A 14359-nucleotide genomic window follows, 5' to 3' on the forward strand; every position below is an offset into this window, starting at 1 on the left:
GAAGGACATTCTTGCTATTCGGGGAGTGCAGCGAAGGTTCACCAGACTGATTCCAGGAATGGCAGGACTGACATATGAGGAGAGACTGGATCGACTGGGCCTGTATTCACTGGAGTTTAGAAGGAGCGGGGATCTCATAGAAACATATAAAATTCTGATGGGACTGGACAGGTTAGATGCAGGAAGAATGTTCCCGATGTTGGGGAAGTCCAGAACCAGGGGACATAATCTAAGGATAAGGGGTAGGCCATTTAGGACTGAGATGAGGAAAAACTTCTTTACTCAGAGTTGTTAACCGTGGAATTCCCTACCGCAGAGAGTTGTTGATGCCAATTCATTGGATGTATTCAAGAGGGAGTTAGATATGGCCCTTATGGCTAAAGGATCAAGGGGTATGGAGAGAAAGCAGGAAAAGGAGTACTGAGGTGAATGATCAGCCATGATCTTATTGAATGGTGGTGCAGGCTCAAAGGGCCGAATGGCCTACTCCTGCACCTATTTTCTCTGTTTTTATGTCATGATTGGTGATGCGGAGAGTTGGGATCCCTGTTGGGTTATTAGCGAGATGGTCACGCTGCAGTATGTTTAGACCACTTGTTCACCAAAAGGATTTTATGGCGAGGGAAAAGTGACTTTAACTGTTATATTTTTAAGGATAAAGTATTTGCACAGTTGATGACAGAGACACTGAAACAGTAGTGGTTAAAGTACTGGTGAACTGGCTTTGTCTCCTCATAGACGGCAAATAACCAGTTTGTTAACCTGTCTCGGTAATCGACAAACACCTCACACCCATTGCGTTGGAAAGTGTCTGGTTTCCAGCTTTGAGGCAGGGAGAGCGACAGGCCTTCACGTCACTCACGGCTACGAACAGGGGGCGAACAAAGAGAGACACAGCCAGTCAAAGATCCGAGGTGGCTAGATTGCAGGACAGTGGTTAGATGTTGAGTCAAGCAAGACAAGCTGCTGATTTGGGGGGAAAGCGTGCAGTGTTCGTTATTTTGTGTTGAGGGCAAAAGATAAATTGTACAAGATTGGACAAAGCAATTCCGATTATAATTGTGTTCCATCCCTCGCCCCTACTTCTGTCTGAGGCTGAACCATGCGGTTCCTGACCTTGGTGTCATATCTGACCCTGAAATAAGCTTTCGACCACATCTCCACAGCATAACTATTTCCACCTCGGTAACATCGCCCGTCCCCGCTCCCACCTCTGCTCATCTTCTGCTGAAGCCCTCATCCATGCCTTTGTTATCTCTGGACTTGACTATTCCAACGCACTCCTGGCTGGCCTCCCATATTCTACCCTGCGTAAACTAGAGGTGATCCAAAACTCGGCTGCCTGTGTCCTAACTCGCACCGAGCCCGGCTCACCTATCACCCCTTGTATTCGCTGACCTACATTGGCTTCCGGTTAAGCAATGCCTCGATTTCAAAATTCTCATCCTTGTTTTCAAATCCCTCCATGGCCTCACCCCTCCCTATCTCTGTAATCTCCTCCAGCCCCACAACCCCCCCCCCGAGATGTCTGCGCTCCTCTAATTCTGCCCAATTGAGCATCCCTGATTATAATCGCTCAATCATTGGTAACCGTGCCTTCTGCTGCCTGAGCCCCAAGCTCTGGAACTCCCTGTCTAAACCTCCCTACTTCTATACCTCTCTTTCCTCCTTCAAACTGCTCCTTAAAACCGACCTCTTTGACCAAGCTTTTGGTCACCTGCGCTAATTTTTACTTATGCGGCTCGGTGTCATATTTTTATCTCAATACTTCTGTGAAGCGCCTTGGGACATTTCACTACATTAAAGGCGCTATATAAACACAAGTTGTGTTCTGTATGTCTGCTCGCTGTGAAATCGATCATACCTTGAATATGGCCTTGTCACACCAGGGTGTGTGCTTGGTCTGTCCTCCAGGAGATCGAATGAGCAAAAGTGCCGTATCCAGTTTAGATCATAAGGGGATACAACTATCAAGACCCCCTGAGTTACGCTGTCATTTAGATATTGGGGCGCACAATCCTTAACGCAAGACACTCTGACCACTTGTAACGCACCCGTGAAAATAGCCCACGGCACATGCCCACCGCCCTGCGCCCCCACCCCGAAATCCGTCAGCGAGGCTAACCCGACTTTTGACGCCTCTGTCCTGTTACAGGCAAACACTACGGTGTGTACAGCTGTGAAGGCTGCAAGGGCTTCTTCAAGCGCACTGTGCGCAAGGACCTCACCTACACCTGCCGCGACAGCAAGGACTGCATCGTCGACAAGCGCCAGCGCAACCGCTGCCAGTACTGCCGCTACCAGAAGTGTCTGGCCACGGGCATGAAGCGTGAAGGTAGGCCGGACTCCAGAGAGGGGGGAGGTGTGGGGGGGAAATCTGCCTGGGGAATGTGCTGTTAATTTGTTACCTACCCTGTCTCCCCTCCCCTCCCCTTCCTGCCCCCCCCCCCTTTCTCTGAAGGCGGCAACCTTGGCGATTTGCGGTTGCGCGCCCCCCTCCCACGAGTGTCTGTTCGCTGCATGTGAGCGCTGGTGGGCTATTCGGGCAAGTGGGTTGTCACAGTCGAACCCGGTTCTGCCCTTGCCAGGTGTCCTCACGCTGGCCCTTTCCAGGGGAGATGGGGGGTGGGGTCAGATGGTTGAACTAGGCTGCTTCGCCCACATTCATAACCCAGGGTGCTGCTGTTCCCTATGTGCCTTCTCACCCCCCCCCCCCCCCCCCCCCCCACCCTAGCTCCGCCAGAGGAGATCTGCTAATACAGCACCAACCAAAGACCAAGCTGAGGAGCCTTTGAAAGAACAGCACCTTTCATGCCCTCAGGACAGCCCAAAAGCTTTACAGCCAATGACGTACTTTTGGAGTGTGGCCACTGCTGTAATGTAGGAAACGCGGCAGCCAATTTACGCACAGCAAGCTCCCACAAACAGCAACATGATAATGACCAGATAATTTATTTTCTTTAGTGATGTTGATTGAGGGATAAATATTGGCCCCAGGACACCGGGGATAACTCCCCTGCTTCTGTTTGGAATAGTGCCATGGGGCCTTTTACGTCCACCTGAGAGAGCAGACGGAGCCTCGGTTTAACGTCTCATTCAAAAGACGGCACCTCCGACAGTGTGGCACTCCCTCAGCACTGCACTGGAGTATCAGCCTGGATAATGTGCTCAAGTCCCTGGAGCGGGGCTTGAACCCACAACCTTCTGACTCAGAGGTGAAACTGGTCCCTGTGGCTCGGTCTTGCACTGGTTAGGGACTTGCAGCTACGAGGCCATTGCAAGAACCAGAGACAGCGGTGTTATCTCACTGGTGTCACGGACCCTTTAAGTAGTTAAGGCACCGCCCGCTGATCAGTCCCGTCTCGTGCTATATAAAGATCCCTCCCCCTTAGCTGACTCTTCAGTCACACACCATCCTGACTTGGAAATACATCGCCGTTCCCTCATCATCGCTGGGTCAAAATCCTGGAACTCCCTCCCTAACAGCACTGTGGGAGTACCTTCACCACACGGACTGCAGCGGTTCAAGAAGGCGGCTCACCACCACCTTCTCAACGGCAATTAGGGTTGGGCAATAAATGCTGGCATCGCCAGCAATGCCCACATCCCATGAACGAATATTTTTTTCAAATTTTCTCCCGCAGTGTCACTGTAGGAATGTTTGCACTTCCATTTTATTTTTGTGGCTTAATCCACTTTTTAACTTGTAGTTTAAAATTAATTCTAACTAGCTTGTGAACATGTATGAACATTTATTTTGCCCCTGTTTGCATGTCGGCACTCGCGTCCTGCTGGGGCACAATTCCAGACACGTTGGGTACATTACCCAGTTGGCCGTTGTCCGTGATCTGAGCATCGCGTGTCAACGGTCTATCTGCCTGTGTGGAACACGACAACCCGAGCTCGCTCTCGCTTCCGCCCAACAGTCACACACTTGCACCCCTCCCCCCCCCCCCCCCCCCACCCTCCCTTCCCTCCCCCCCCTCCCTCCCCCATTGCCCCAGTATGTACTCGTTGCCCTAACTCATTCGCTGTGTATTCCTGTCCGATTCGATAGCTCTGCTCCTTTCCCCAGCCGTCCAGGAGGAGAGACAGAGGAGCAGAGAGAGGGGCGAAGAGGTGGAGTCCACGAGCGGGGCCAACGAGGAGATGCCGGTGGGGAAGATCCTCGAAGCCGAGGTGGCCGTGGAGCAGAAGACGGAGCTGCAGGCCGACGGGGCTGGGAACGATGTGACCTCGGTAAGAGCGGGCATGGCGAGGGCGATGTGAGGGGAGTGAGCGGAAAGGCCCGAGGGGGTGGGTGGGGGGGGTCGAAAAGGCCCAGGGGTGGAGCTGAACGTATCTGCAACGCGTCCTTTGGGCTGCGATCCTGCTCGCTTCCGCCCTTGAAAAACAGGCGGGTTTGGCGGACTGGGAGCTGGGAGAAGTTGCTCAGGGAAGTGTGGTCCGCCCTTGACCTGCTTGCAAGCTGTTTAATCGCGGAGCGACTCGACCTGCTGAACCACTTGTGTCCCTCCTCCCCCGTGATTGGACGCTGTGATTGCTGTCTCTCCAGCTCCTGGTCTTGGAGTGTGACTCAGCAAGCAGTGATTTCCACTGCCACAGTGCACCTTTTTGGTGGGAGGCACTGCGTAGGTCGGAGTGGGAAGTGAGGGAGGTGAGCAGAGATCAGTCCTGGCAGCGGGAGGTGTAGCCCCGGAAGGTTTATTAGTACGTGGCGCTGCCAAGAACAGAGCAGTTTGGTTTCTCCGCCCTGCACACTGGTGGCGTGGGCAAGCCGTTCCCCCGCCCAAGGGGCCGTCCTTCATGCGTGACCCCAGACACCGTGCGTGGGCACGCTATTTAATCGTGGGAAGTACCTGAGCCTGGTGCTGTGCCCGTCCTCTTGAGGGCACGGAGCGGGTTTGGCTTGTAATGACTGGCTCATCTGCATTCCAGCAGATGGTCACCACAGATGGTGATACAGTGTGGAAACCCCATGGGATCTTGCCCCTTCCCTCGCTCTGGCGAATTACAGAGCGCCCTCCCCCAATCCCAGCTCTTTGGCCAAGGTCAGCTAACCCCACTGAGGGCGGGGATTGTACCTGGACTGTTGCTTTGTGTTCTATAGAAGTTCTAGACCCGGGTTCATCTAGTTTGGTAGTCACGCGATACAGCGATAATGGAATTGTTGTCTGATCACAACGCCCAATTAGTCTACAACAGACCCCGACCTGAGGTATTGCAGGATTTTCAAAGAAATTGAGCGGGTAAGGTAGAGAGAAATGTTTTGCGCTGGTGGAGTCTAGAACAAGGGGACATCACCTTAACATCAGAGCCAAGCCATTCAGGAGAGAAGTTCAGAAACACTTCTTCACATAACGAGTGGTAGAACTTTGGTGCTCTCTCTCACAAAGCAGCATTCTGGCTCAATTAATTTTACATCTGGGATCGATAGACTTGTGCTGACCGAGGGTATTTAGGGTTATGGAGTCCGAGGCAGCTGGATGGAGTTAAGATACAGATCAGCCATGATCTCACTGAATGGTGGAACGGGCTCGAGGGGCTGAATGGCCTCCTCCTGTTACTGTGTTCCAGACATGAGGCCAGTGATGGCGAGCTTTGGGAACCATAGACCCAAAGTGACCTGATCCTCCCCAGCCTGCTTCACTAGCACTATATGGCCCAGTTTCCACATGTAAAGTTGCATTGACCATCTGGGGAAAACCCCATGGTGGGAGTCGAGTTCTGCAAGCCTTCCTGCTTTCTCCCCTGATAGCAGCCACGCTGAAACCCCCTCTGAAGGCCTTGCCTGCCCCTTGGATATCTGCCGGTGATGTTGGCTGCTCTGCTATCCCTTGAAGTGGTGCAATTAGAGCTTTCATTTGATAACAGCAATGTGTAACTTGGGTCGCTGAGACCTGGGAGGTCCCAGGGTGCCGATCTCAAGTGGACCCAGTCCAGTCCAGCCCAACAAAAGTTTCGTCCCAAGCGCCAGGGAGCGGCCTCCTACTTTTGTTTCTAATTCATTCGTGGGATGTGGACTGACGAGATCGGCATTCGTTGTCCATCGCTAGCTGTCCCTGAGAAGGTGGTGGTGAGCCACTGCCTTGAACCGCTGCAGTCCGTGTGGTGAAGGTGCTCCCACAGTGCTGTTAGGGAGGGAGTTCCAGGATTTTGACCCAGCGACGATGAAGGAACGGCCAATACATGTCCAAGCCGTGACCTGGAGGAGAACATTTGTCCAGTCTCCACCCTGTGGCCTCAGTGAGATTCTCCATTCGAAGTGGTTTTGTGCAGTGGGCCCACCAGGGACTGTGTTGAGGCTGATGGAACTGCTGAAACTCCTGCAGCACACTGGAAGCTAGATCCCAGAGGTTAGAAGAGCAGTGACTGATCTCGTGCCCAGTCCCCTAGTTATCACCAGTCAGTCTGACCGGATTGCTTTCCAAGATTCAATCCCAGAGAGCGGCCCATTTGCGGTTACAAGGGCTGTTAAAAGTGAACTTTGGCCTTTTGGCTTGGAGTTGCATTTAGGAGAGCGAGATCTTTCTCCTATCAGTGTTGCCTGTGGTTGTGTGTTGGGTGCAAGTCTGTCCCATGGCATTTATGCCAGTGTCTAAAATCATGCATCCAACATTGGCCGGAATGGTGGCAGACTGGTGATGTCAACTGCTGCCTTAATGTGGGTACCCTTTGCGTAGTATTTTCTAATAATTCATTCGTGGGATGTGGGCGTCGCTGGCAAAGCCAGCATTTATTGCCCATCCCTAATTGCCCTTGAGAAAGTGGTGGTGAGCCGCCGCCTTGAACCGCTGCAGTCTGTGTGGTGAAGGTGCTCCCACAGTGGTGTTAGGGAGGGACTTCCAGGATTGTGACCCAGTGACGATGAAGGAACGGCGATATATTTCCAAGTCAGGATGGTGTGTGACGCGGAGGGGAACGTGGAGGTGGTGGTGTTCCCATGCACTGGTTGCCATTATCTCTCTAGGTGGTAGAGGTCGTGGGTTTGGGAGGTGCTGCCGAAGAAGCCTTGGCGAGTTGCTGCAGTGCATCTTGTAGATGGTACACACTGCAGCCACGGTGCGCCGGTGGTGGAGGGAGTGAATGTTTAATGTAGTGGATGGGATTTGATCAAGCGGGCTGCTTTGTCCTGGGTGGTCTTTTGGTTTTAATAAAGTGCGCTGACACATTGTAGCAGCCATTGATTGTAGCTTCCTCACCACCAGGGAATGTATACAGAGCCCCTCGGCAATACAATACCATTGCTGATGTGACAGTGGGGGTCATCTTTGTAAGTGCAGACTATGGGGCTGGTTAAAGCTAGGGTACAGTAATGTCGTGTTTATCGTACTGCAGGGTTGAATATGAACAGAAGAACTGAAAATAAAAACTTTACTCCTCTAGAGAATAGACCCCAAATTAGGGCTTTTCTTGATGAAGTTTTTCTTTGGAAGTGTAATGAAAGGCTTTACGTGTAATGTAAATTAGGTACATTTTGTGTGACCAGCAACCCTTGAATAATGGTTACACGCTCCGTGCTGCCCATATTCAATTGCCGTGACCGTTACTGTCCACCCAAACCAATTTAAATCGATACAGCAGACAGCTCCTGTCTGTCATTGGTCAGTCAGGTGGGAGAGGGAATGATGGGACTGGGGCAGGTGGGAGAGGGAACGCTGGGACTGGGGCAGGTGGGAGAGGGAACGATGGGACTGGGGCAGGTGGGAGAGGGAACAATGGGACTGGGGCAGGTGGGAGAGGGAACGATGGGACTGGGGCTACTGGGAGAGGGAACGATGGGATTGGGGCAGGTGGGAGAGGGAACGATGGGACTGGGGCAGGTGGGAGAGGGAACGATGGGACTGGGGCTACTGGGAGAGGGAACGATGGGATTGGGGCAGGTGGGAGAGGGAACGATGGGACTGGGGCAGGTGGGAGAGGGAACGATGGGACTGGGGCTAATGGGAGAGGGAACGATGGGACTGGGCTACTGGGAGAGGGAACGATGGGACTGGGGCAGGTGGGAGAGGGAACGATGGGACTGGGGCAGGTGGGAGAGGGAACGATGGGACTGGGGCTACTGGGAGAGGGAACGATGGGACTGGGGAAGGTGGGAGAGGGAACGATGGGACTGGGGCAGGTGGGAGAGGGAACGATGGGACTGGGGAAGGTGGGAGAGGGAACGATGGGACTGGGGCTACTGGGAGAGGGAACGATGGGACTGGGGCACGTGGGAGAGGGAACGATGGGACTGGGAAAGGTGGGAGAGGGAACGATGGGACTGGGGCTGGTGGGAGAGGGAACGATGGGACTGGGGCAGGTGGGAGAGGGAACGATGGGACTGGGGCAGGTGGGAGAGGGAACGATGGGACTGGGGCAGGTGGGAGAGGGAACGATGGGACTGGGGCAGGTGGGAGAGGGAACGATGGGACTGGGGCAGGTGGGAGAGGGAACGATGGGACTGGGGCAGGTGGGAGAGGGAACGATGGGACTGGGGCAGGTGGGAGAGGAAACGATGGGACTGGGGCTACTGGGAGAGGGAACGATGGGACTGGGGCTACTGGGGGAGGGAACGATGGGACTGGGGCTACTGGGAGAGGGAACGATGGGACTGGGGCTACTGGGGGAGGGAACGATGGGACTGGGGCTACTGGGAGAGGGAACGATGGGACTGGGGCTACTGGGAGAGGGAACGATGGGACTGGGGCAGGTGGGAGAGGAAACGATGGGACTGGGGCAGGTGGGAGAGGAAACGATGGGACTGGGGCAGGTGGGAGAGGGAACGATGGGACTGGGGCAGGTTGGAGAGGGAACGATGGGACTGGGGCAGGTGGGAGAGGAAACGATGGGACTGGGGCAGGTGGGAGAGGGAACGATGGGACTGGGGCAGGTGGAAGAGGGAATGATGGGACTGGGGCAGGTGGGAGAGGGAACGATGGGACTGGGGCAGGTGGAAGAGGGAACGATGGGACTGGGGCAGGTGGGAGAGGAAACTATGGGACTGGGGCTACTGGGAGAGGGAACGATGGGACTGGGGCAGGTGGGAGAGGGAACGATGGGACTGGGGCAGGTGGAAGAGGGAACGATGGGACTGGGGCAGGTGGGAGAGGGAAAGGTGGAAATCGTGGAGGCACTAACCATACTGATCCAAGAGTGTTTCCAATTGGGAATTGTGCCGAAAGATGGGATGGGTGCCTGTTTTACATACTTGTTTCAGAAGGAAGGACAGCCTTGCGTGTGTGATGAATAACCACCTGAAGGTAGAGTTTGCGCATTTGGGCTCGACCGGCAATCCTGTTGCAAATGCCGCCTAGTTTGAGAATTGTGTTTTTGCCCCTCCCCACCGCTGAGTTTCCGCTCAAAATCATTTGCATGTCGCTAAACGCCCAATCTGCTGTGACCCAGCGCAACCGGGCAGCGTTTTCAAATGACACTTTTTTAACCAATTTTGCTTTTTTAAAAAAAGCGTGATATATCAGAGTGGTAACCTGGTGCAGTTTGATTAATACAGATGAAAATGGGTTTAGCACAAAAAAATCATCATCTTTAATCCCAGTGTCAATCTACCACCTGTGAGTAACCTGATTTTAAATCACAGAAAGTGACTTTAAAAAAAAAACTACACAAAACTATTTTCTAGTTAGATTGGGGTACAGCAGTCAGTTCCATAGTAAATTAAAAGAAAACTTATTCTAAACCTTTCAAAACGTACCTATTAGTGTCCTTGCACGTAAAAGATCCAGTTTAATTTCTGGAGCCTCCTCGAAGGCCCGCAAACGAGCGCCATTAGCGGAAGCTCACCATGGTGATGAATTCACCCGCGGGAGGGGCAGCGAGGCCAGTATTGTGGGCGGTGCCTGCTTCTAGCAGCATGTTTTTAAAACCAGCGCAAAAGATCACGGAAACTCGAGTTGCGCTGATCGCCACGTGCGCTTAAAAGTTTGCAATCTTTTGCGGCGGTTACACTGATATCAGGGGAATTGCGCCGAAAACCCCCCCAAAGCAATCGAGCGGAAACTCCAAGTCCTGGAGTCCATGATATGGGAGAGAATCTGATCACTGGGAAAGGCGTGGGTTAATCGGGGGTTGTCAATGTGCTGGACTAATTTAATTAATGCTTTTGGGGAAATCACCGAGAATACAGATAAAGGGGCTGTGGTGGGTGCTGTGTAAATGGATTCTCAGTGCCACATAAGAAACTGATGAATGAAAGCAGGTGGCATTAAAAGGAAAGTATCTGTACGGAGAGAGAGAGAGAGGCCAGAATGCGAAGAGTAGCGATAGCTGGGCTGGCGAAGTATGGGTAGTGAGTGGAATGCCCCAGGGAGCTGTGCTGGAACCCTCTTGTTTTGTGTTTGTATCCATTACATGGACACAAGTAGGACAGGAATCGCGTTGATCTTTGAAACCAAACTAAATGTACGGTAAACCGTGCATTAGGACATGAGCAGGTTATTGGAGTGGGCAGTTAGGTGGCAGATACAGTTCAACGTAGAGAAATGTACATTTTGCGGGGTGGATGGGACAGAAGAATGATTGGAAGTACACTGTGAATGGTAAGATTATTAACCGAGTGGAGGATAAGTGAGATGTAGATACTTAAATTGGGAGCGTAGGTATTGAAAGCCTTAAAATGGCAAATGTGTTTAAAGATGGGGGATGTTGAATATAAAAGAAAGAAAGTGATGATGAATTTGTGCAAAACATTGATTAGGCCACCTTTGGAGTACTGCTTGAAGTTCTTGGCAACGCATTATATAAAAACAAAGAACTTGCCTTAACAGGCCACCCTATTCTCTTCAGGACAAACCAACCAATGAATCATTTTTGAAGTCTCGACACTTATTAGGTAGGCAAGCATGACAGTCAATCTCTGCACAGCTGGAACCCACAACTGGCACCGAGATGAACGGTGGTGCTATTGGTTTGAGGGAGGACTGTTGCACAGGACCAATGTTCCCTTTAATGTTTTTTTTGGGGTGCGCGACCCCTTCAAAATACCGCGCATGCGCAGTTTTTCCCCTCTAAAAGCCAGTTGTGCGGGAGCTGCAGGGCGCCGCGCAACTTGAAGGGATTGTTCACCAGGACACCGGGGAGAACTCCCTGTCCCCGTTCGAATAGTGCCGTGGAATCTCTTTGATATCCAGCTGAGCAGGACTTTGGTCCTGTTCCATAATCGCTATTCATCCAAGGTTCAGAAAGGAAATCTTGGCTGGCGCGCACATGCACTCTTGTGCACGCATACCTGCACCAAAAGAAACATGCACCCCTACGTGCGCACACACACACACACACACACACACACACACACGCACACGAGTGCACCAACGCACGCACACACACCCACACCAGGATGAACCCAGGGTCTTCTAACCCCTGTGCCTCAGTACCACCCTGAGCGATGCAGGAACCCATTGAAAGAAAGACTTGCATTTATATAGTGCCTTTCACGATCACCGGACAATGAAGTACTTTTGGAGTGTAGTCGATGTTGTAATGTGGGAAACGCGGCAGCCAATTTGCGCACAGCAAGCTCCCACAAACAGCAATGTGATAATGACGCAGATAATCTGTTTTTGTTATGTTGATTGAGGGATAAATGTTGGCCTCAGGACACCGGGGATAACTCCCCTTCTCTTCAAAATAGTGCCCGTGGGATCTTTAACTTCCACCCGAGAGAGCAGACATCGCCTCGGTTTAACGTCTCATCCGAAAGATGGCACCTCCGACGGTGCAGCACTCCCTCAGCACTGTACTGCAGTGTCAGCCTAGATTTATGAGCTCAAGTGCCTGGAGTGGAACTTGAAGCTACAACATTCTGACTCGGAGGGGAGAGAGAGTGCTACCCACTGAGCCACAGCTGACACTGTCAGTGACCCTGAGGAACAAGTGTGATAAAAATTGCTGTGTGTCTAGATTGCAGCTGAGCTGCACTGTGTGTGTACCGTTATTGTTGAAGGCAGGAGTGCTGCACTGAAATGTCATTGTGTGTGTGTGTGTGTGTGTGTGTGTAATATTGACCCGTCTAACTGTCTATATATATCTGTCATAGGCTCCCAGGCGGTCACTATCAGTTACAACGCTGACTTCCCAGCACGGCAGATTGTGGTTCTCTGAGTCCAGAACTGCCCCTTGCATCCGCACTTGATTTGGCAAGACTGCCCCCTCAGACTCGCACTGCCCCAGGCACTCCATTCCTTTGCCTGTCTGCGGGCTTCCTTTCCATCCCAATCCCTGTCCCCCTGCTCCCTCGGCTTCCTGGCATTTGGGATTTTGCCTTGCGAGTGGCTGGGTCTGTGTGGCTGACTTTCCCCCTCACCCCCCGCCCCCCCCCCCCCCAAGCTGGGGGCTTGGTTTACCAGCTGTTCCAAATGTCTCCCACTGCTGGCTGGGCTATGTGGCACCTTGGATTCATCTCTCTTCCCCCATCCTGCAGTCTCCGGCAGTGATTGGATTGTCTAACACAAGTAGTTCCCCGCTCCCTAGCTAGCATCCCCACCTACAGCTAGTTCCCCGCTGTCAGTCCCCAGTCTGTACACCCAGTGGAGTATCCTTCACTAGGAAAGCTTGCCCACGTTTGGAAGAGGACGTTGCAGAGCTCATCAAAGCCGTTGGGATACAGTTCCACACCTGGGATACAGTTCCACACCTGGGATACAGTTCCACACCTGGAGTACTCTGCACAGTTTTGCTCTGCTCACCTAAGGAAGGATATTCTTGTCTTGGAGGGGGTGCAACAAAGGTTCACTGGATTGATTCCTGGGTTGAGCAGAATGGGCCGACACTCCCCTGGTGAAGTACGAGAGGTGATCTCATTGAAAGGTGTAAAATTCTTAGAGCGATTGATAGGGTAGATACTGAGAGGCTGTCTCTCCTTGCTGGTGAGTCTAGAACTAGGATAAGGGTTTTAGGACTGATGAGAAATTTCTGCATTCAGAGGGCTGTGAATTTTGGATTCTCGACCTCAAAGGTCTGTAGAGTATATATCATTTGAGTATTTTCAAGGCTGAGAGAGATAGATTTTTGGAGTCTAGGGGAATCGAGGAATATGGGGATCAGGCGGGAAAGTGGAGTTGAGGCTGAAGATCAGCCGTGATCTTATTGAATGGGGCTTGAGGGGCCGAATGGCCCACTCCTGCTCCCAATTCTTCTGTTCTTTAAGCAGCTGTTGGTAAAAAGCACATATTCAGTCAGTTGAGTAGGCGCCCGGGATTTGACTTCGAAGGGAAGGCCTCTGATTTCCATCACCCACCTCCTCTTCCCACTCCTCCCTCCCTCCCTCCCTCCTGCCCTGTGCCCGGCGGAGGCAGTTCCCAGAAGCGTGGAGCTGAGCTGCCATTTTGAGAGTTGAACGGGATCCAAGGAGCATTTTCCTGCCCCTCTCCCGGGAGATGGCCACCCTGTCTGGCCGCACCCGCAGATGGAAGCGGGCGCGCGCTCGTCCTGACTTGTAACGTGTGTTTAATCCCGTTTCCGTTCTGCTCCTAACTTCCGTCTCTCTGCCATCAGATCGATGCGATTTCTCAAGTACTCGCTGACGCCGAGCCCCAAGCCACAGTCATTCGTCGTGTGATAACAGCCAAAAAAGTAACTCCCTTTCTTTCATGGTTTTTTTTTGTTGCAGTAACTGAGGGGGGAGGGGGGGGTGGGGTTAGATCCTCAATATTACCTGGCCAGGTAGGGTGCTCTGTTCGACTGGTCCTGTTTCAAGATCTGGGTGCGATGGTTTGGGGAGGGGAGGGGGTGGGGGGCACAGGTCAGCCGGCCACTTTGATACCCCACTGCTATTTGCGAAGAGCATCCCGATGAGACTCCAGAGATTGGGGCCGTCTCTTTCAGAAACGCCCCTGCTCCACAGCACACTCAACCTCCTCCTCTCCCCCCCATCCCCTCTCTCTCCCCACCCCCATCCCCTCTCTCTCCCCACCCCCCCATCCCCTCTTTTCCCCCCATCCCCTCTTTTCCCCCCATCCCCTCTTTTCCCCCCATCCCCTCTTTTCCCCCCATCCCCTCTTTTCCCCCCATCCCCTCTTTTCCCCCCATCCCCTCTTTTCCCCCCATCCCCTCTTTTCCCCCATCCCCTCTTTTCCCCCATCCCCTCTTTTCCCCCATCCCCTCTTTTCCCCCATCCCCTCTTTTCCCCCCATCCCCTCTTTTCCCCCATCCCCTCTTTTCCCCCCATCCCCTCTTTTCCCCCCATCCCCTCTTTTCCCCCCATCCCCTCTTTTCCCCCCATCCCCTCTTTTCCCCCCATCCCCTCTTTTCCCCCCATCCCCTCTTTTCCCCCATCCCCTCTTTTCCCCCATCCCCTCTTTTCCCCCCATCCCCTCTTTTCCCCCCCATCCCCTCTTTTCCCCCCATCCCCTCTTTTCCCCCC

At 52.9% G+C, this 14359-nt stretch overlaps 1 protein-coding gene across 9 annotated transcripts in view; it reads left to right on the forward strand.

Moving 5' to 3' along the window:
- rxrba (retinoid x receptor, beta a) overlaps window positions 1-14359 on the forward strand; it is a 112838-nt gene that overhangs the window by 79664 nt on the left and 18815 nt on the right. For 6 of the 9 annotated variants that reach the window (XM_070861448.1, XM_070861450.1, XM_070861454.1 and 3 more), the window contains 3 exons: window positions 2156-2335; window positions 4058-4239; window positions 13492-13569. In XM_070861448.1, the coding sequence (XP_070717549.1) occupies window positions 2156-2335; window positions 4058-4239; window positions 13492-13569 (440 nt within the window). The remainder of the gene's footprint in view (window positions 1-2155; window positions 2336-4057; window positions 4240-13491; window positions 13570-14359) is intronic. The other 3 variants (XM_070861451.1, XM_070861452.1, XM_070861456.1) reach the window with 3 other exon arrangements.

The sequence above is a fragment of the Pristiophorus japonicus genome, chromosome 19, assembly GCF_044704955.1.
Source record: "Pristiophorus japonicus isolate sPriJap1 chromosome 19, sPriJap1.hap1, whole genome shotgun sequence".
In the NCBI taxonomy this organism is placed as follows: Eukaryota; Metazoa; Chordata; class Chondrichthyes; family Pristiophoridae; genus Pristiophorus; species Pristiophorus japonicus.